This window comes from Lycium ferocissimum, chromosome 11 (genome assembly GCF_029784015.1).
Source record: "Lycium ferocissimum isolate CSIRO_LF1 chromosome 11, AGI_CSIRO_Lferr_CH_V1, whole genome shotgun sequence".
Taxonomy (NCBI): Eukaryota; Viridiplantae; Streptophyta; class Magnoliopsida; order Solanales; family Solanaceae; genus Lycium; species Lycium ferocissimum.
In genome coordinates, this window is record NC_081352.1 from 24,554,452 (window position 1) to 24,578,245 (window position 23,794).

The following is a 23,794-nucleotide window of genomic DNA, read 5'->3' on the forward strand; positions in this document are numbered from 1 at the left end:
TGAACGTAGGGTACATTAGTTTGGGATTTATTGCTTGGCTGCACAAATGTTACTTTCTTTACTCTGTCAAGAATTAAGTTTCCTTATGCTAATTCCTTGATTATTTTTCTTTGTTTTGCATGATAACACCGGAGCCGAAGAGTTTTATCTTGAGACTCAACGACGCCGACGTCGCGAGGAGTCTTAATGCAGGACTCTATATCTTTTCCCAATCAGAAACCTGCATCTACAGCCTTCTGTTATTGACGTCTCTACCTCTCTGTTTCCCTCTCTCTCGAAATGCATCTAAACGGAAACCCGTAGAGAAGTGAGGGAAAATGGCGAACATTCTATCATGATATTCCTTCAGTTACCTACTACGAATATTGTGTTCTGCTTCGGTTGCATTGCGGTTGTCTATTGTTAATTAACGCCTACTTTGAAGACTGGTCGTATGCTTTGATATTTTTATCGTTCTCTGTTTCGGTGTTCAATGAGACGTGCAATCGGTATAATCCTGGTTGTCGTTATTTCACTTAGTTAAGAAATCAATTCTCGCATGAATATTTAAGACGTTTGTTTTATTCTTAAAATACAGGCTCTGGGCACAAAGATTTTTTCTTTAAAAAGAGAATTAGTAACGTAGTCAAATGCTCTAACATACTTTAATCGTTTTGGGGGATATGTATTCAATTTCAACCTGAATGTTTCAAGTTAACTAACTATCCTAAGCTTAACTTCTTTTAAAGTATTTTTAGAACACTTGGCCCTTAAGTGATTCATATTTTCTTAAACTTATGAGACTGTTTCATTGAGTTGTTCTGTCGCCTCTTCATATCAGATTTCTTTTAAATCACAAGGTTTACTTATTTCATTAAACATTTTACTACAAAATTTAATCTGAGTACTTCTTTATGAAAGTTACCCTTTAAAAACTTTGGCCTGAAATAGTTTAACGTTAATTTTAACACATAGCCTAATTAAATATAAGTCTGGTCGGTTAACCATTGTTAATGGATCTTAAAGGATGCTTGATACCTTCCCTTTAGATTAGTTGAACCCTTACCTAGAATCTTAATTTAGTAGATCTTAAAACGGAGTTAACTTTAAATAATTACTTTAATCGACTTTAGGTGCCCTAATTCACCATAAATAATTAGGTGGCGACTCCTTAACTGTAACTAACTCCGGGATGTTGTAAATCATTTTGACTCCGGTTAAAATGGGGTATAACATCAGCTGCACCGAACTAAGAATTATTATAATAATCAGCTCCCTTTGAACTGAGAATTATTATAATAATCAGCTCCACTGAACTGAGAGTTCTGATAATAATGAGTTGCTCCACTAAATTGAGGTGATTGCCCAATATTACTCGTATCGACGTCTATAACCCCTACAAAGATTTAAAAATGGTTATTTACCAATACATACAATAAACACGTGCTACTGCACAAAATAATAATATAAGAATGCATATTTACCAAGTTTGATTTAATTGTTGGGTAAGATTTTCTAGCGGCACCTGGCCACTCAAAATACCCCCATAAGAACTAAAATCTCCATACATGTTAGCTTGACTGGGCTGTTCTTGCAGGACCTCTCAGGGTATCTTTTCAACATACATGTCAAGAACATTAAGGGCGACTAAATGTTTTAATTCTTCTGGCGCATTCAAATAATCCCTCAAAGAATCATCATCATTGATATAATGCCTATCATAAAGCACTATACCATTGGAAACTGATTGTGGATATCTGCCTGTTATAGAGATTTCATACTCATCTATACTAACCTTCATTTTTTCATATATGCAAGTGACTAGTGATTTATAAGACATTTCAAGTGGACATTTAATATGAACGTTTAGTCTTTTATTGTAACGAACTATACTATTGTCATCAAGGATAATACTATCCCAATGTATTGAAACCTTAACTGGTGGAATATCTTGAGCCATTTTTTGTAGGACTTAAGAGAGGTTTTTTTGAATGACTTAAGAGACTTAAACTTATGAAATGGATGAGTTTTTACCTCGTCCAACATTCTTCTTAAATAGATTCATATTGAGTTCTATTGCGCACAAGAACATTGCGTAATATGAATAAAATTAAAATAAATGGTCAAAAATGCAGCATTGTATTGTCAAATTGGTCCTTTAAGTGTCATAAAAAAGCTGAAATTGGCATGCATGATGTGTTGTCAAATCATGTTCTATTGTGCACAAGAACATTACGTAATATGAATTTAATTCAAATAAACGGTCAAAAATGCAGTATTGTATTGTCAAATCGGTCCTTTACGTGTCATAAAAAAGCTGAAATTGGCATGCATGATGTGTTGTCAAATCATGTCCTATTGCGCACAGGAACATTGCGTAATATGAATTTAATTCAAATAAATGGTAAAAAATTGCAGCATTGTATTGTCAAATCGGTCCTTTACGTGTCATAAAAAAGCTGAAATTGGCATGCATGATGTGTTGTCAAATCATGTCCTATTGCGCATAAGAACATTGCGTAATATGAATTTAATTCAAATAAACGGTCAAAAAATGCAGTACTATATATAACATGATTGACAAACAACTAGTATTCACTTTAAAACGAGTTATCATGACAATCTACAACCAATTTGGAAATGTTGATTCTATTACATGTTTTACCCCAGCAAAAATATCTGAAGCAATGTGTAGGACATGGGAACTAGATGATGATGATTTTCATACTCAAATAACCCTAACAAAAGATTCAATCAAGAATACAATAAAACAATGAGAGAGGAGTGGAATTGGCGTTATAGGGAGGCTGAAGCACTGGAGCAAAAGTTAGCTTCAATAGGGCTTAAACGCCCAAAAAAACGTGCTATGTCAATGCCTCGCGGAACTCCACAAGAATTTAATTTTGCTCTTAATCGTTTTCGCGAAGAGAACAATCGGATGCAAATACGTTACCATAGGGTAAAATATGGTATACATGGTAGCACAAGATTTAGATCCAAGTGGGATTCAGACTGTGAAATATCTGATGAAGATTAATATTTTTCTTATAATAAGGTAAGTAGGTAGGGTCATAAAGACCCTCCACCCCCCCCCCCCCCCCCCCCCCCCCGAGGGTACTTGGGGATTTGCAACTATATAAGTAGCCCTTTCTTTTGTTATTAGACTACACCATATTCAATGTCGAGTAGTAGAAACTCAGCTTGGTCTTTACTCCTTCCAAAAGAACCAAATAGCGGTGATGATGAGAGTTCAAATCATAGCAGTTTTTCGAGTGATACCAGTGATTTCAAACTAGACGAGCTAAATCCGCACATTCTTGTAGAGCGTAATAATGATTTCTGCAGTGTGAAATATTCAGATCCGCTAGAATATTATTGCGGTTTACGCCGAGAATGGTCACATCGGATTGCCGAATCAGAATGTCTTGTTTGTGACTTGAAAAATCTCAACGCTCCAATCCCAACAAGGTACTCACTAACCATGCCTCGAGTAGGTCCAGCAACTTGCCAGATGGCCGTACAAAGGATTATAAAAGAAAACAACAGAATGCTGGCACGACGTTGTAGATTTTACATGCTAAAGTTGGTTGAAGAACAAGCATCATCAACCTAAGAGAGAACTAACATCTCTGAAAAAAGATGTGTGTTAAGAGACCGCCAATATCATTCGAGGACGATATTGAGGACTTCTATTCGATGACGATTAGGGTCTATTTAGGCTCACTGTCTTAGATTATGGGTCATTTAAGTTTCGGACTAAGGCTGTTAATTTATATTTTTATTTTATGATGAAGTCATAAATTTGAATTAGTTTGGCATGTTTTTAATTCTTCAATGTTTATTGTTAAAGTCTATTATTAATTGACAATTTCACAAATAAACACAAATAAATTAGTACATAAAGGGTGCGGATTACATTATAGGGGAAAAGGTACAACTAGTAAAAACATAATCCATAGAAATATTAAACTTAATAAACAAAATACATATAAATAATGAACAACAACAAGATAGCATAAATAATCTTCCACAATTTAAGTTTTTCTTTCAAAGCTATTTTCTCGTGTTGAGCCTCTCTAAGTTTAGCCTTCAGCAAATTTCATTTTTTTTTTCGGAATCGGTGAGCAACACCTCCAAACCTTCAATTTTTTTCTTCAGCTTCCACAAGCTTAAATTGCAAATCCAACTTAGCGTTATCTCTAGAGATACGTGAAGTCGTGGTATCTCTATCCAAAATTGGATTTTTAAACTTCGCCGCCACCGTTTTATCCACGTGAATGCTATCTTCCCACCGAAAGTATTTGCAACCGCCCATATCCTATAAACATTACAAGAAAATCAGTTTTTTAAAGTAAAATATATGGATAACGTGAAAAGAAAAAAAAAACTAAAAAATGTAAAAACACTTACTTCGGGCACTTTACAACGCCAAAACGGCGACCCGGATTATCTTGGGTCTTTGATGTTTTTAGTTTACAGTAACAACAGCATTGGCAAATATCGAGTTGTATAGCAAACATTGAAGTTTCAAAACTTTGAGACATGTTTTTGGAAGTGTAAAAGTGTGTTGAAAGGGTGAAGATGGAGGAAATGAAAGAGAAGAGAATGAATGTGGTGGGTCGGGGGTTTTTAGGGAAGGGTTTCACGCACAGATTTTGTGCGTGAAAGGGCCAAAATATAAATGTACACTTTGGCCCTTTCACGCATTTAATCCGTGCGTGAAGCTTTTTCTTTTTTTTTTTTTTTTTTTTTTTTTTTTTAATGGGTTAGTTTGGTTCCAAGAAAAAAAAAAAAAAAAAAAAATTGGGTTACAAAAGTGCCGGGCTCCCGCTAGTGACATTACACATAACACTCTGTCCAAAGTCGGTTACTGTATGTAAAGATGAAAAATGGTCTCTTATTTTTAATAGTAGCAGGTTTTAAAATGGTCTCTTTAAGTATCACCTTAACAATTTTGGGTCTTTAATTTTATTAAAAAAAGAGCATTTTAATTTTTGAAATAGGGATCGTTTGGCAGGATGTATAAGAATAATATTGAATATAGTGTATTAATCATGTTGGTATTAGTAATGCTGACATTAGTTACCCTGAGATTATTTCCTATCCACTATTTGGTTTGATGTATTAAAAATAACATGTATTGCATAATTTTTTTTTAAAAAATAAATAAATAGTTATTTACAAAGATGAGCATTTTTTGTCCTTTAAGTTTACCAAAAGGAACACTTTTGATCTCCAATAGATATTTACCAAATTCTGTTGCTAAATTAACTGGAACTGTTAAAAAAAAAAAAACATACACACTATAAATTTTCGTTAAAATCACAAAAATCGCAACATAGAAGATTACACTAAACATAAAAATTAAAATCCAAATCAAAATAATAGAAATTGCAAGTCAAAAGTTGAATCATACCCTTAAAATAAATCAAAAATAACATAAATTGTATTTTCAGATGTGTGTTTCTGTTAAGTATTTTCTATTTTCACAGTTCTGATTAGATTTATAAATTAAAGTTTGATAAATATCTAGAGATTAAAAGTGTTCACTTTTGACAAACTTAAATGACTTAAATTATTCAGGTAATACTTAAAAGACTACTTTGAGCCTATTACTAAAAATTAGAAAACTTATCCGCGCTTCGCGCAGTTATAAGAAATAATAGTAAATCCACGAAATGACCTTCTTACAAAAATCTTGAGAGAGAAAAGATTTTGTAAATAGAAAAGATAAAATAAATCTTCTATATATGTATATCAAAAATTAATTGTGTAAATTTGATTAAATTTAAAATATAAATATTTTAGATGATATCCATGAGTGCTTCTCCTTTTATCTTAGTTTTTCCTTATAAAAAAAAGAAAAAGAAAAAAAAAGAAGATGATATTCATGAGTTTACTTTCAGTACTTCAAGCACCATACTTATAAGTCCAGTAAATAGGCAAATCTTGTTATGTAAAACTTGATAAACATTTCTTAGTCAATTAGTTCATTCTTTTCTTAAAATGACAATAATGATATTTTTAAAAAATAATTATGTCTTTGACTAATTATATCTAAGATATGCATATTCTCATTTTTTTTTCTCACCTTTTTCAATTTTTTTTCTTTTTTGTTTCCATTTTCCCTCTTTAAGTAATATTTTGTAGCACTATAGTACTCCTTTTTTTCTTTTTCCTTGTTTCGTTTTTTTTTTAATCCTTCAATTACTTTTTTATTTGTCTTTCTTTGGTTACTTGAAAGTAAACTTTGTAATTTACACACAAATATTTTTATTTTGGGAATCAAATGATCTTAATAAATGCAATATTTGTAGGAGCAAAATAAAAGCAAATAGTAGAAAAGATCATAGTCAACATTACAACTTTTAAAATTATTTATTATGAAATTGAATTATAAAAGTAATCACTTCTCTGTGAAGAAAAATAAACTTTGACAAGGGAGGAAGGACTTTGTCCGAGCCTCAATACATACTATTGATCATTTACTGATTGTTGGTATACTTGTTCATCTACTTTCACTCTTCGCCAGATTTGATTTCGATTCTCTATTTTCACTCTTTTACAGATTTCGCTCTTCATTGAGTAATTTCTTCTTCAATAGTAAAGACCTAAATAAAATAAAACTAATGACTCTCCCTTTACCTCCTCCATCCAAAGCCATCTCTGTCGTCGCTTAATGCCTCCATAACCCTGACTCCATCGTCTTCACTTTTGTTTCATCTCATATATCTCCATTTTATTGAACCTTGCAAAACTTCAATTTTCTTCATTATCAATTCTTTTTCTAGGAAAAAAACTTCAATTAACTGCACCTTCAACCAAAGTTAATTGGTGAATGATAGTGTGAAAATCTTTCTACGATGTGAGAGAGAGCATGCATAGAGTAAGGTTGATTCTTCCAAAGAATTTTGTAAATCGATAGAAAATTCTGCTTCGAGGTCCTAAACAAAATGAAACTAAAAAGGCTTAACAGAAAAACATATATCAACCAAAAAAAAAGCATAAATGAATAACCAAAATATTTAATATAGTAAATAGAATTACATTCACCAAATCAAAAAAAATATCAATGAACTAAAAAATAAAAATAAGGTAAATAAAATGACATACAAAATAACAATATCTTAGGCCAAAAATATAAAGAACAGAAAAAAAAATAATCCCAAAGGTACTTACCTAGCGTTTCAGTTGGGTGGATACAGTACTGTTTAGGTGTGATTCTTAGGTTCCATATATATATTTGTATTAACTGAAATTATAATGAGGCCTTAAAGGTTATAGTAATGATAGGTACTAAAGGGGCGTAAACACAATAAATGATAGTTAATATTGAGTATTTGTAAAGAATTGAGTAACGTAGAAGGAATTGTTTGAGGGTTGATTTTTTATTTTCTTTTAATAGCACAAGATGAAAAAAAATAGGAGAAAGGTAAAAAAAATTAAGGAAAAAGATAAATAAGAATAGTGATCACAGAGAGGTGTCACATCACCTTATCTATGTCAAATTTTATTATATATATATATATATATATATATATATATATATATATATATATATATATAGATAAAGGTCCTTTATTTTTTTTATTTTTTTTAACTACTACTTTCTCTCTTAAAGACAACTTCAATTGTTTATTAATCGTCAACTGTTTATGTCATAATCCATTCAATGATACTGATAGTGGATTAAATGTACTATAGTCTTTTCTTTTCTGCTAGTATGCATAGGAGATAAGTATAACAAACAATTAAATTTCTATTTGCGCAATCAAACTCTTCTTAAATTAATAGAGTATGTGACCCGTGAGGTGTGATAATTGGTCACTTGCTATGTGCAAATTTTGAAGATTAGGGCTCAAATTCCAGCAGAGATAAAATATTTTAAATATTACAGTTTAAATATCAGGATTGATACATTGAATTCAAACTCTCACAATAAGTGTGAAAATTTGCTAGAGTAGCAAATTTACGATATATTCATGTATTTCAAATTTTTATCAATTCATATTTATTGAACAATTCATGAAGCTTAAGGTTTTACAACCCAAGTGCAAAAATATAATAGAGTTTCAAACTCCATGAACAATTCATTGAGTATTTATCAGGTTGGATTCGAAATTGTTCAGAGTTAGAACTGATAAATGTCCGAAATCCAACACGGATTTTCTTGAGTTTTTCCGCCTTTTAACTAGGGTTATTTTTGAATTTTTTTTATTTGTGTATTAAAAATAACTAAATACTGAATAATTTCGAATGTTGGCTAAAAGTTAATTAACTGTCTACAAAATGTCTATTTGCAATTTTCGTAGGTTCTCCGAATGAAGAAATTGCAAGTAGTCTGGTCTTGAATTTTTGTCCTTCCAATATGCTGAATTTTAATATATTATTTTCCCTTCAAAATCGAACATATGTTTAGCAAAGCATAAATTCTTTAAGAGTGTAGGACATAACTTGTGAATTATATGATGCAAAAGTTATAAAACTTATACCCCACGAAAAAGTTATTTGTCTTGAGGAACAAAAATTAAAGACAACACAAAATAGGGCCAAAAGTGCAAATGACCCCTGGATATCAAACTAACAATTTTTTTCATTTTTTTGCACGGATTGCCCTTCTTTTGGGGTGGTCTTTAAATTTTACCTCTCATATTTGTGGTCTTTAAGTTTTACCCTTCGCTTGGATATTTGAGATTCTAGGTTCGAACCCCCACTCAGGCATAAAATAAAAAAAATAATTTCGCAAGCCAGGGCTGAGGGAGTGTATGTCGGATCCAGCATACAATCCTTAAGGAAAAATTAAAGTTATGCCGGAGGGGGCAGACTTTGCCTTGAGGCATATATATATATTTTTTTTTTTTACTTTTCAAGGTAAACTTTTAGTTATGCCTTAAGGAAAAGTTCCGTCTTATGGGGCATACTTTTAGTTATGCCTTAATTAAAAGTGTGCCCCATAAGCCATAACTAAAAATATGCCCCATAAGACGGAACTTTTCCTTAAGGCATAACTAAAAGTTCAGCCTTAGGGGGCATACTTTTGGTTATGCCTTAATTAAAAGTCTGTCCCATAAGGCATAGTTCTTTAAGGAAAAGTTTTGCCCCAAAAGGCATAACTAAACTATGCCTTGATGAAAAGTTATGCCCCCTCCGGCATAACTTTAGTTTTTTCTTAAGGACTTTATGCAGGATCCGGCATACACTCCCCCAGCCCTGCCTTGCCAAACTATTTTTTTATTTTATGCCTGAGCGGGGGTTCGAACCCAGAACCTTAGGTATCCAAGCGAAGGGCAAAACTTAAAGACCACAAATATGAGGGGCAAAATTTTAAGACCACAAATATGAGGGGCAAAATTTAAAGACTACCCCAAAAGAAGGGCAATTCGCACCATTTTTTTGTGCGGATTGTCCTTCAGAGGCACTGGTCTTTAATTTTTGTCCCGGTATTTAATTTTTTTCGCCTAATACCCTGAGATTTTGGGTTTGAGCCCTAACTCAATAAAAAAGAAGAGGGAATTTCGCAAGACAGAGGCTTGGATTCGCAAGCAAAACTTTGCCTCAGACAGAGTTTCAAACCTTAAGGTAGATTTTGAATTCAAAACTCTGCCTGAGGTAGAATTTCAAACTCTAGTTAAGGTAGAGTTTTGCATGCAAGGTAGAGGTAACTTTGCTATGAAACTCTGCCTTGAGAATTTTTTTTTTTTTTTTTTTTTCGACTGAGCCGGGTTTGAACCTCAAACCTCATGATATTAAGCGAAGGACAAAAATCAAAGAGCACCAATTTGAGGGACAAAAATTAAAGACCAGTGCCTTTGAGGGCTAATCGTGCAAATGACCCCCAAACTAACAGGCCTAAGTTCTTCTCAGGTAGCATAGTGCACAAATTCAGATCCATTTCAAATTTCCGGCCAACCCGAGTTATCACCACCTCTCCCTTCGCTGTCAACTTGCATTTCTCCATTTTCATCGGCTGCGAAATCCAAATTGTGAGTTTTCTCTCTGATTCTTTGTTATATTTTGCAAAATATGTATTATTATTTGCTTCTCACTATTTGTCGTCCTTATTACTCCTTCCGTTCTAATTTATGTCACATTTTCCGCTTTTCGAGATTCAAACAATGTGAACTTTGACTAATAATTTAAAATGTATTTTTGTATCATATTGACATGAAAAGAATCGCATCTTATAATAGTTAGAAGTCTAAAAAAACAAATCCTTTTTATATACGTTCGAACCACTGTTGGTGATATTGCTCTTTATCGAGAAATCGAAGAAGCTATACAGGGGTTTTCTCGGGCCTATTCATATGGTACCTAACATAATTCTATGATACCCGTGGGACTTCGGGGTTCTTCGGTTCAGCTAGGTCCATAGTTCCAGAATTATACGCGAATCAAGATCGATAAAGGAAGTTTTACATCACCAACTCAAACCCATTGTCGAATCCTACTCAGCGGAATAAGGAGGTACTTATGGCAGAACGGGCCAATCTGGTCTTTCACAATAAAGCGATAGAAAGATTAATAGAGCACTTCGGAATGGCTTATACATCACATATCCTGGATCAAGTAAAAAATCTGGGGTTCTAACAAGCTACTGCTACATCCATTTCATTAGGAATTGATGATCTTTTAACAATAGCTTCTAAGGGATGGCTAGTTCAAGATGCTGAACAACAAAGTTTGATTTTGGAAAAACACCATCATTATGGGAATATACACGCGGTAGAAAAATTACATCAATCCATTGAAATATGGTATGCTACAAGTGAATATTTGTGACAAGAAATGAATCCTATGAAAAGAATCCCATCTTATACTCCTTCTGTCCCAATTTATGAGATAAAGTTCGGATTTTGAAAGTCAAACAAGTTGAACTATATGAGTTCTAAATTCTAGGACAGTGACATCAGGTGTTAGTAACTGTTTTCTGAATCTAATTTTTGTGCATATTTAGCGAATTTTTCACTACAAATATAGAGTTTGGACTAAAATTACGTAATTCGGCCGAATTCGTATATAACCTTAATTGAAGCATTTAGATAGGTAGTTGCTTCCAATATGTGAAAGTTGGTGAATTCGTAGTTGTTGGTTTCCAGGATTGTTTGTTAAAAATGACTTTTCCATCGGGCACTTAGGTACACCTATCATTACAAGTATCGGGTAGCTTTACAAAACTTTAGGCAAATAGAAAGAAAAACCACCTAATTTTTCTTCTTTTGCTGAGATTTAAAACCTGATCACCCATGATTTTTGTTCCTTTTTCATCGACGGCTAAGGCACAACCTTGAGTGCATGGCGGATTGCCAGCCTATGACCGAGGTGAATGATATCTCTGACTTTAACAAGTTCTCTAAAACACAAGATACATATGGGGCGACTTCTTAAAAGTGTAATTCCTCCAATGAGGTTTACATCGAATGTGAATATCACAACACTGACTATTTGTTTAGCCCATCCTACTGTAGCTGATGATGCCTTTGACGTTTGAGAAGGTTTAGGAATTAAGTAACTTTTGCCCACTTGATGCATTTTTTATTTGCAGAAAATCTGAAAATGGAAATTTGTTCTCCGTTTCCACTAGATCTTCATATCTACATTTGTTTTTCGTTTCTTTAAAGAATTTTCTTCTCCTTACTTGTTGAGGGACTGAGTGTTGAAATACGGAAAGCAGGTTACTAGTTTCGTTCCCTTCCCTTGGAAGTGATCTTCTATCTAATGAGTTGGCTTTTTAAGCAACACAGGGGTTTCACTTTGGGACTAGTTTGATACGGACTTTGGTGCAACTGCAAAGTTAGAAATCCAGAATTTGCCATGATATGCTAAAGCTCCCACCAGAGGAAAATAATGTCCTCTCTTTTTATGAATGTCTAGTCTTTTTGGCCTTCAATATTCTTTACTCTATTGGTGTATCTCTCTTTGCCAGTAAAACATATATAGAAACTTCTACTGCCTTTTAGTTTGTTTATCTAATATTGGACTCGGACGAGCTTAAATAGAGCAATATGAAAAATTAGGATTTATCTCGCCGATGCAACTTGCTTGAAATTGACGCGTATTAGTAGTTGTTGAGGTCATTGTTGTGGTACTCTATTGATGTTGCTTTCTGTATATTGCCTCTCATTTCAGCTCATTCATAAACTTGATCCAATGGAAGCTAAATTTTTTCGCTTTCTCAAGACTGTTGGGGTCGGTTTCAAGGCTAAAGCAGAATCTCAAGGCCGTCTCTTATACCTCAAGCTTGGTACCAGCCATGAGGTTGAACTGACCGTTCCACCAGCTGTTCGTGTGTTCTGTTTCAAACCTAATATCATATGTTGTGCTGGTATTGACGAGGAGAGGGTGCAGCAGTTTGCTGCTTCTGTAAGAAGTTGTAAGCCTCCTGAAGTTTATGAAGGCAAAGGTATAATGTACATTGATGAAGTCATAAAAAAGAAGCAGGGAAAGAAATCAAAGTAATAACTCAGATGCAGGACATAATGTGAGGGTTAAGCGCACGACTTTAGTTTGAGTCCTACCGCAGCAAAAGCCAGGTTTAAGTGGAGAAGGGTAGAATTGTAGATGAACAGACCCATTATCCATCGAGTTTAAAACCCTGTGCCAACTGGCTCTCATGATCTCTTGGTTATCACCCGGAAATAGAAGGAAAATCACTCGGGTTCATCTTTCTGGTTTGGGTTTTGTGCAATCTCTGGTTCTGTAGTTACTAGAGCTAGATCATTCTTACATTGTACTGTCATAGTAATTGAAGTCTCTATACCTCTGTATAGCTAGACTGTTTTCTTCAAATCTTTGTCGGCCCCTTTAGTGTTACTGAGAAGTGATATATGGGATTGCTGAGAAGCAGGAACTAAGATCCATCTGCTATGTGCGGAAAGATTGTCACTGCGAAGCTATAGTAAAAATGTGCTGGACTGTCTGACCGTTTGATACAATGCATTTTCACGAAGAATCCAATGTCGCTGAGTCCATGTTGGAGTAGGGCGATTGCTATTATTCATGCAGATCACTACTTATGCGACAAAGAAACTTGCTACCTGAGGACAGTTAAGTTACTGCCAATCAAAAGCTGTTTCTATTTAATACATTTGTGTTGGATCAAACGTTACCTAGTCGTTTTTTCTTGTTAGTTTAGCCCATCCAATTGATATTTGGAAATTCTTTTTAAGGCTGTCGTCTACACTTTTCTTTCCATCTCCCTGTTGTCAATGTATCTTTACTTTTCCAAGCGAGCCACTAGAATCTCCAGTAAACCCTCATGATGAGGTGAAGGAAAGATATTCGGGGAAGCGGAGATTGCCGGAATCTCCTGTAAACCGCCCATGATGCGCTAAAGGGGGAATATCAGGGAAAGAAGTGAGTGAAGATTCCCCGCAAGAGCCCCTGTGGGGGCTCGTGAGGGTCTGCGGGGGAGACCCTCATGTCCGGTTCGGAACTCAGATATCCCCATCCTACCTAGGCTCTCTTGAAAATAGACTGTTGGGGCGCGTTATGGGACGAAAGTTTGTCTAGTCATGGGCTAGAATACGTTAATGACTGATGTTTAATGAGATTTATCATGACGAGAGAACAATTCTCGTATTTTCGCAAACATGTCCAAAAAGGTGTTCTGGTTGTACAGGGATGCTCCAAAATAAACAGGAAAGCTCAAACAAGACAGGATTGAAAAACTGTCGTCATTCTACACAAGGACATGCTCTTCATTACGATTTACGTGTGTTCAACCGAAGGAACGAACGTACAGAAGTAAGTTCATCAGCAACTACCCTAACCTACAACTACAGTGTCTACTTGAAGGGACACCTCAAAAAAACAAAAGAAACATAACAAGAGGCAACCTCGGGTAACTCATAAGATGACCTAGCCCTCAGCAAAAGCTATGTGAATTGAAAGATTTCGTACTACTCTTAATCCTCATAGTTCTGTACTTCTAGTTCTCATCTTTTGACCAAGGTTGCCTTCTGCATCTGAAGCCTTCTCTTTGGCAGCTTCATACTTCTCTTTAGCTTGCTCAGTCATTGTCTCCTTGGCAGACTTACAGGTTTCGTGAACCTTTGATTTGGCATCTTCATGTTGATCGAAAGCTTTATCTTTCCCTTCAGCCAATACATCCCTCGTCGAGTCTTTTGCATCCGTAGCCATTTTTATGGTTTGGTCATAGGCGTTGGACGCTTTATCTTTCACCATGTCTTTTGCATTAACAGCACTACTAGAAAGCGTTTCCTTTGCTTGATTCATCTTATCGGATGCATATCCATAAGCATCATAGGCGCTATCTTTGGCCTTGCTTGCCATGTCCGAAGTCTTGTCCATGGCTTGACCTGCCTTCCCCTTGGCGTCGCTTCCCATTTGTGAAGCCGTTTCCTTTGCTTGATTCATCTTATTGGATGTGTATCCATAAGCATCATAGGCGCTATCTTTGGCTTTGCCCGCCATGTCCGAAGTCTTGTGCATGGCTTGACCTGCTTTCCCCTTGGCGTCGCTGCCCATGTGTGAAGCCGTTTCCTTTGCTTGATTCATCTTATCAGATGCGTATCCGTTAGAATCAAAGGCACTATCTTTGGCCTTGCCCGCCATGTCTAAAGTCTTGTCCATGGCTTGACCTGCTTTCCCCTTGGCGTCGCTGCCCATGTGTGAAGCCGTTTCCTTTGCTTGATTCATCTTATCAGATGCGTATCCGCTAGAATCAAAGGCACTATCTTTGGCCTTGCCCGCCATGTCTAAAGTCTTGTCCATGGCTTGACCTGCTTTCCCCTTGGCGTCGCTGCCCATTTGTGAAGCTGTCTTCATGCCATCATCCACTTCCTGAGAGGCAAATTCATAGGCCTGGGAAGCTTTATGTTTGGCTCCTTCTTTGGCATGGACTGCCATGTCAGAGGCCGTGTTCATTGCGTACCCTGCCTTATCGGAGGCCGAGTCGTAGGCATCATGAGCTTTCTCTTTCGCTTTATTGTTGGCATCACCTGCCAAACAGGAAGTCCACTACCATGTTAAACATATCAATTACGAAGTACAAAATAGCTAAATTTGGAAATTCCCGTCTACTTTGCTCGGACTCTTCAAAAATGTCCACGGGCGCGTGTCATATCCTCCAAAAATAGGGCATTTTTTAAGGATCTGACACGGTTGCTGCAAAAATTTTGGAGAGCCCGAGCGACATGCATTTCCATGGCTAGAGTGCATCGATAGTCATGTTTATAATTGGCATACATGTTACCTGCTTTCTCGAATGCAAAGTCAAACGCACCGGATGCACTATGCTTCCCTCTCTCCGAGGCATGATCAGCCATCTCGGCGGCTGCATCCATAGCTTGATTTGCCTTCTCGGAAGCAACATTCTTTGCGTCACCTAATTTGTCGGATGCCATGTTTGCCATCCCTCTAGCCTTTTGAGAAGCCTCTGCAATCAAAACTGATCATTAGTATCTCTCAAGGTTTAGATGCTCAGAATTGCATTCCTCAGTGCTTCATCTCAATCCTTGTTAGAGGAAATTGCAGGGGAAATTACCGTACGCATTAGAACTTATAGTGTCTCTAGCATCTGAAGCTGCATCTTTCGCGTCTTCTTGATACCTAAACATTAAAGTAAATAAATATAATAAATTTTGAGTTTCTCCCACCATCTTGGAACTGCATGCTGGAAATATGTGTTGTTTTTATCAAGATATCATACATTTCCGACCATTGGTAGTCAACAAATTAAAGAGGGAACTTCCAAAAGCAAATTGCATTTACTAGGTAAAACTTACAATCGTAGAAGCAATGCTCTGTCACACAAAAGAGAAATTCTAAATCTCTCATCACCAAATGCAATGCTCATTTCTTTAAAAAAATACTTTTTTTTTTCATTACAACGGGGTGAAAGAGGGGGACAATGAAGCTGAACACACACCTATGACCTATTGTGTGGAGACTTCCAATAGCACTACCAAATCCAAAGTAGAATCTGTTGTAAGTTTGGGTTTCATACGTAGAGTGTATATGTTGTGGAATCATCTAGTCATCTTATTCTTAGTATTTGATCCACACATTAACTTCAAAGAAACTTTCTATTCTTTTTTTAAAAACAAAAGGAAGCGATAGTTATAGAGCTGGGTGATTCACTACCCCTCTGTATTAATCAAACAAATGGGAATATAACTAGTTAACAGCACGTAGGAGGGACAGTACATAGTGCTTAATCTCTTTGATTCATTAGTTCGACCATAATCGGACTAGAGAATGTGATCGCATATGAGGTCTCAATTGAACAGATCGATCAAAGCTTGAATTGAGCTAACATGAAACCAACTTAGCAACCCGGTAACGGAATTTTTTGTTCTGTAGAAGTCGCTTACATTCTAACACTTTCTTTAAGGACCTATTAGGATAATCAAATAACGTCTAATGTTAAACAGTTACTACATGCAATTATTATTTTTAGCTTAAGAAATCTTTATATCAGCACATTAAAAAAAAAAAAAAAAAAGGAAAATTCCGCTCTACATCTGCCCGGAGAAAATATTTGAAAATGTGTACGCCACCGACCCATATTTTGAGTTTCTATCCAGTTTAGCCCATGTTTGTGTATAAACACCTTTTATATACTATTATAGTAACCCTATAATACAAGAGTGATACATTATGTATAATGTGTTCCCCATATAATGTATATAGTATAATATTATATATTGAACTACATGACTCAATATTTTATGTTAGAGGCTGTGTATTTATTAAAAAACTTCCGAATAATGAAACTATAACAATTAAGAGACAACTCTACGGTACAACCCGGTTTAGCCCATGTTTGTGTATAAAACATTTTATACACTATTATAGTAACCCTATCATACAAGAGTGATACATTATGTAAAATGTGTTCCCCATATAATGTATATAGTATAATATTATATATTGAACTACGTGACGTAATATTTTATGTTAGAGGCTGTATATTTATAAAAAACTTCCGAATAATAAAACTATAACAATTAACAGACAACTCTACAGTACTACTAGTAACTAATTAAAACTTAAAGAATTGCTTACTGGGAGAATTTGCCAGAGGCCCAATTCGTTCTCTGTTTCGCATTCTCGACGGAACACCAACACACACTTAACATCGTCGCCACACATAGTATAAACAACATTGTCCTACCCATTTCTAGTACTGATCCTCAAAAATATTAGTACTACCTTCAAACAATTTTTAGAACTAAAATTTTGGTGATTTTTTGTGATATGTGTAATCGATTGCAAAAGAGTTGGAGAAAGAGAAGAAGATGTATAGTGGGGTTTTAGAAGTTTGAAAGTTAGAAGGGCGGTTGGTTTTCGAAAGGTTAAAGGACACACGTGGCAATATTTTGGATGATATGTGCAACGTGTCGTCCGCTGATTCTGCCACGTATTGTAAAGTTGCCAACTGCCAAGACCGATTGACCGAGTCATTGCTGCTAGATATGTTTCTTTTTTCTTTGTGTAGGTAAATTCTTGTAATTTTACACGTAGGCAAACCAACTTCCACTAACGTATTTATTTGCGTTTTGTTTATGGAAAAAAGTTCAAATTTACTTCTTTAAAAAAAAAAAAAAACACTTGAGTTACTACTATCTGTTATATTTTGTGAATATTAAATCCTTTTTCCCGTTAGCAATCCTTTTGTTTTTGTCCATAAGAGAAATAGCACAAATATATCAGGCAAAATGTGGCATTTTCTCCTCTTTTTCCTTTTGATTTCCTTCTTCTCCATGTTCTTATGTGTTACGAAAAAATAAAGACTCATATTGATTTATGATTGATATGAATTGATTTGGTTCAAAAAATAACTTGAAAAAAATCATTGTGTGGAATTTTGTTGAATTTGATTGTTGTTTACGAATTTTGAAGATTTCTGCTGAATTTAACCAATAAAAATCATTAAGGTGGTATCAAAATGGCGCTATCAAATTCACAGTTAATTTTGATTAATTGAGATCATTTTTTAAGCAAAACACCTGCATTGGTAAAAATTCTCAAATTGTTTTGGGCAATCCACTAGTATTTGTGAATAATTTTTTCAGAATTATGATATAATGTATACAAAAATCTCGATAGTTCGTCAGGACTTGTAACAAACTCGTCAGGATTGGTAGCAAACTCATCCATTAGAACTTCTAGTAATCCTTTTTTTTTTTTTAATACTAAATCCTCATAGTCCACCGTGAGTTTGAAAAAACAAATCTTCTGGTGGCATATAATCATAATATATTTTGAGTCATTTTTACAAAAGTTCCATTTAATATATATCGGGAATTACAAATTTAATTCATTTCTTAGATGAAAAGAACCTTAATTAACAGGGATATTAAACACGTTATATGGTTATGTAATTGATAAAAATAAAAATAGTTTCGCCAATTCTAACAAGGAATGCAAGATTAATAGTCTGTTTGGCTAAGCTTTTGGAAGGCTAAAAGTGCTTTATTTTTAATGTGAGTGTTTGGCCAAGCTTTTAGGAGAAAATAAGTGTTGTTGGGAAAGTAGCAAAAGCTGTTTTCAGAAGCTAAAAAAATATTTCTCCAAAATCAGTTTTTTGAAAAGCGCACTTAGAAGTGCTTTATAAAAGTTTGGGCAAATACTAGTTATTGCTCAAAAGAGCTTTTTAAATTAATTGGCCAAATACAAATTATTTCTCACCAAAAATACTTTTTTGAATTTTTATTTTATTTTGAAAAAACACAACTTTGGAAGCCTAGCCAAACAAGATATAAGTCACTTCAATCATATAACTAAGTTAATCAAGAAATAATGTTTGGAAATAGAATCATAAAATCACTTGATACATAAGTGTCAATACTAATGTTTAATACAAACTAATATTACCTTAGTAACATATTATATTTGAATTCCATAATTTCAAATATATGTGAAGAAGTAACATGAGTAGAATAGATAGTTAAATGTTTGTTACATCATATATATTAATACCAAATGTAGCTTATTCGGTTCTCTGCTTAGAAATTAAACTTAAATTGTTCAATAATATATATTTAGTATGTTTTATGATGATATTAGTTGAAAAATGTTGAATGTTATCGCACCGTAGCTTTGTTATATCCTTTTATATTAGTCATATTAAATTATTAATTATTAAAAAAATTATGACAATAATTTTCGTACTGAATTCGCTCGAAACAAAAAGTAGTAACTGACTACAATGCTTAATGACTTGTAGTACTCAACTCAAACTATACACCACTTCACGGGATCAACATTTGAACTATATTTACCTAAATCATAGCCATACAATTCATAAGTAATTTCCTAGGTAATACAATTCATAGGTAAATCCCCAAGAAATAATATCCAGCTAAAATCGTAATTAAATTCTTAGGTAATTTCGCAGTAATAAAATTTCTAGGTAAATTCCCAAGAAATAATCCCCAACGAAATTGCAGCAACAAAGTCCCTAGGTAATTCTACAGAAAATAAAATCTTTAATTAAATCCCCTTCTAAAATCGCATCAACAAAATCCCCAAGTAATTCTGCGGGTAATAAATTCGCAGATAAATTCCCAAGTAAAAATCCCCAGCTAAATTCGCAGCAACAAATCCCCAAATAATATCCCAGATAATGAAACTGCCAGGTAAATCCCCAAGAAATAATCCCTAGATAAATCTGCAAGTATCATTATTTGGGGATTTTCCTATGAGTTCTTAAAGGAAATAATTCTTTTTTATATTTTTGATTGTTTACATGCGGAATTACCTGGGAAAGTAATACTTGGGGATTATTTTCCAAATAAATCCCCAGGTAATATTTTGGCGCTACATTTACTTATGGATTTACATGAGGAAATCGTATTCGTAGCTAAATATTCTAGAAATTAGGAATTTTTAAATTTCCGCATGAAAATCCGCAAGAATTACCTGCGGAAAAAGTTTCCAGGTAAAATTCCTATATAATTTGAGTTTTTCTAGTAGTATAAATGAAATCAAAAGTTAAATAGCAGCGTCAAATTATATTAGCATAGAATTGAGCATTGTTTAGGGAAATAGAGTGGTGGGTTAAATGAATATGGACAGAATGCAAACGCCTACATTCGAGAATCATAAGTAGGCATTTGGACATGTGATTTCATCTCATGTGATGAAATCCACAATCATCCAAAAAGACATGATTTAGGATTTCAAATCATGATTTCAAAATTTTTAAATATAATACTTAACCCATAAGTTTATATTTTGTAAAAAAAAAAACCCATAAATTTTTTAAATGTAACAATGTTGGTTCTTCTCGATGGATCGGGAAATAAAAGTAGACTATTCGGTGTAAAATATATATATATATGTACATTTACATATACATATTATATATTAGGATAGAAGGTGGAGGATTATATTAAAAGTAGACTATTCATGTTAAAATATATATATATGTACATTTACATATACATATTATATATAACATAGCCATTCAATTAGAGGGATTGAAACAAGTGATCTTATCTGTGTTATTCCAAGTAACAGCCCAAGAAGTATGGGGAAGAAATAGTTTTATAGCCCTTTGCGATTTTCTTTTATTCCCTTTTAGAAATAAGTATGCCATACTGGCTTAATGAGACTGCAGCGTTAATTACTGGAAATTGGAGGTCCAGTAGCCCGTATGACATCCATTGAATGGCACTCTTGACTCGGTTACACAAATAGTCACTTTCGTGGCCTTGTTTAAAAAGGTTGACTCGATTTAAATTCCAAAATAGTCACTCGATCTGGAGCTGAAAATTCAAAATTAATATCCTGATCACAGATTTAATATTTAAAAACTGGATGACCTTTAAATATACGGCTATTGAAAAAAGGATAACCTGGTATAAATTTTCCAACTTTAGAAGTTTGGGAGTACAGTACATAGTTGACTCATTTGCAGTTGCGTCACTGTCCATTCTCGACATGTTTGATCTGTGGGTCTCCATTTGATTTGCTTCTAATGAAAAGACGAGAGTACAAACCATAAATTTTAAATTAAAATCTTTAAAATATGGGTTTAAAATATCTTTAAAATATGAGTTTAAGTACCCCGTCATATATTTTGGTCGTCGTCAACTAACATCAGAGCCCATTTGGTCACGACTACGGTCTACGAGGAGAAAGCTGAGACTGGTCAAAAGACCATCCGTTAAATTTTATCATTATAATTTTATATTTCTTATTCGGTAACGGTATGCTTTGATGTTCCGTCTATTCTGGATTTGGGTCCTATAAGATTCATTAAAGGCAAAAGTGCTTATTACCATGACATTTTTTATATTCAAAACTCAAACTCAAAATCTCTGTTTAAGTGTGGAGGAATCTTATCCGTTTCACCATGACCTTTAGCGAGATGCATTATGATCTTATCCGAAAGAACTAGAATAAAGTGATTGTGTTGAGTCCGACCACCTCGGCTATGGGAAGGGAATTTGGACTCTTTATATGGTCTTGGTAAGTATGAATTTGAACTTTTTCTTGTAAGTTTGAAAGAGCGAAAATATTTTTTGCAAAATTAAAATTGAATCAGGTATATCTCGTGCACAGGGAAAAAGTCCACCTCTTTTACTTTCAGGCCATTTCACGCATGCACAAATTCACTATCTTTTTCTTGCTCTTTATAATTTCACTTAATATCGAACGAAAAGTTCAAAGTTAAATTATAATTAACAATAAAGTCTTTTTGCCACACTATTTTGGTCACAATGGCCCAAATGGAGTAAATTCATATGATTATTTAGGTCAAATTTAATAATTTATGCTTATTTAATGTCATTTCTATCTTTTCTTCTCAAAGTTTATCTTAATTTAAAATTGTACAATAAATGTTATGGTGGTTTTACATAAGTGTGGCCAAATTTAAGTCAAATTGGTGTGGCAATTAGCAACTCTCATTAATTAAGCATAAAAAGATGTCATTTTTAAATTAACTAAAAGAAAAAAATAATATCACATAAATTAGGAGGGATCAATAATAATTTTTCTCTGGGAACGTGAGAGTGAAAGACAATGGAGGAGTAGGAGGATTCTCATTTAAATTAGAGTACAAATAACGCGTAGATAAATTCTCTTTCAAAAAAGAGTTTCTTTATCACTTTGGGAACGTACGTTTGAACATAAAACAGAGAGAAGATAGAAGATTCTCTTTCAAACCGAAGTCTGTCTTCTTTCTTCCGTTTGTCTTCTTTTTTGCATTAGATCATGGTCAATTATATCATATGAATCTTGCTGTAGGTAAGCTATTAAACTCATGGAATAGAACCTCCTTGTATTGATGCATGTCCATTTACTTTATTTCTTTGCCAATAGTGAAGTTATCTTATTCTTTCTTTTAAAATTCATAAAAAAAAAAAGAGAAAGAGAGAGAGAGAGAAAATGACCACAACATAATCTGGGGTTCGGAATCTTCTACGACAGAAAAGAGTCATTGAACGCAAAGACGGAGCCTAGGACCATTTTGAATTTATAAAATCTAGTTTTTTCTTTAAGCAGTTTATTGAGGTTTTAATAGATTATTTATAAATATTAAATGAAATTTTAACATAATACATAATCTGGTCAAAATTTATTGAGTTATGTCGAATCCGTAATTAAAAATCCAAATCCGCCCCTAATTAGTACGTTTCAGAATACAAGGTCTTCTTACAAATAGTAAAGTAAATTTTGGATATGTTATGTGTAACGTGTTGTTCGTGAATTCTGCCACGCAATGGCGGAGCTAAAATTTTCATTAAGGGGTGTCAAAATATACGTATGACAAGTAGCGAGTGTCAAAATGTAATATATGTGAGACGAAGGGGTGTCACACTACTACATGTGGCTCGCCCCTTTGCCACGTATGACAAGTTTTTCTTTTGTGTGGTTACTTCATGCAGGTTAAAGAAGGTATTACAATTTGTTTATTGAAAAAGGTCGAAATTTTACTTTTTATTATATCAACAACCATCTTTGAGCTCATTTAGTGCAAGTGATAACGATAAATAATCCCGTAACTATATTTAAGATGAATTTATTTTATGATTGGTTGAGATAAAATGGTGGTATAACTAATCTAGGGATTCCGGAATTATAGTATTATTTTATCCCTGTGAGAGAATAGAATAACTAATCCCGGAATAACTAATCCTAAAATAAGTTATCATGGGATAACTTGTTTCCCACCAAATGACCCCTTACAATCTTATTTACTATCTATTTATACATTGTGATTATTTATATTCTTATTTGTGCCGTTATGATTCGTCTTGTATTTGTTGATTTGGAGAAAACACCTAAAAAAAATGAGGGTTGGTTTTTATTGTGATTGATTGGCAAAGAAGGTAAAGACGGTGTATTGATCTTTGAAGGTTTGCGTTCAATCTAACCATTAGGATAACACTGTTATTAATCTATCTGATACTTTTTCCATCTCAATTTATGTGGCACCTTTTAGATTTCGAGAGTCAATCAATGTTCCTTTGATCGAATGTTTTAATATGCCTTTTAAATATTGTAAGTTCTTAATTATTGTGATTTGTATTTTTTTTTAAAAATAGTTTCTAAATATATAGATTTTATTTTAGAAAACTTAAAGCTTTTGTATCCAAATTCACGGTCAAAATTTAAAATTTTGAATTTCGAAATTCCAACTGTTCCACATAAATTGAGATAAGAGGAATTATTAACGTTAAACATTTTGCATGTCAAGAAGAATTCAGAGGTGTGCTGAGTATGGTTGTTCTCATCTCTTTAGCGCCCTATTGGCTATGTACCGTGATGCTTGGCCGACCTCCCTATCGATGTGTCGATCCCGTAGAGTTTTTAAGTGAAGGCAAGCGCAATTATATAT

General features: G+C 33.9%; 2 protein-coding genes across 2 annotated transcripts; one reads left to right on the top strand and one right to left on the bottom strand.

The window, feature by feature from the left end:
* The first annotated feature begins 9,873 nt into the window (after nt 1–9,873).
* On the top strand, nt 9,874–12,903 carry LOC132037267 (large ribosomal subunit protein uL6m-like). Its single transcript, XM_059427763.1, has 2 exons — nt 9,874–9,962; nt 12,106–12,903. Exon 2 carries the CDS (start codon nt 12,127–12,129, stop codon nt 12,433–12,435), a length of 309 nt encoding a protein of 102 aa, XP_059283746.1. The 5' UTR covers nt 9,874–9,962; nt 12,106–12,126; the 3' UTR covers nt 12,436–12,903.
* A 746-nt stretch (nt 12,904–13,649) lies between these two features.
* Nucleotides 13,650–17,228, bottom strand: LOC132037434 (uncharacterized). The gene is made up of 4 exons (XM_059427953.1): nt 17,008–17,228; nt 15,485–15,549; nt 15,194–15,376; nt 13,650–14,939 (listed from the first exon to the last, which is right to left on the bottom strand). The coding sequence occupies exons 1-4, from the start codon at nt 17,118–17,120 to the stop codon at nt 13,891–13,893; spliced, it is 1,410 nt and encodes a 469-aa protein (XP_059283936.1). The 5' UTR covers nt 17,121–17,228; the 3' UTR covers nt 13,650–13,890.
* Between the last annotated feature and the right edge of the window lie 6,566 nt (nt 17,229–23,794).

Coding starts and splice junctions, on each gene's coding strand:
- LOC132037267 (XM_059427763.1), top strand. CDS start 12,127: ATGGAAGCTAAATTTTTTCGCTTTCTCAAGACTGTTGGGGTCGGTTTC.
- LOC132037434 (XM_059427953.1), bottom strand. CDS start 17,120: ATGGGTAGGACAATGTTGTTTATACTATGTGTGGCGACGATGTTAAGT. Junction 15,550..17,007: donor GCCTCTGGCAAATTCTCCCA/GTAAGCAATTCT, acceptor TTTAATGTTTAG/GTATCAAGAAGACGCGAAAG. Junction 14,940..15,193: donor CTTTGCATTCGAGAAAGCAG/GTAACATGTATG, acceptor CCTGTTTGGCAG/GTGATGCCAACAATAAAGCG.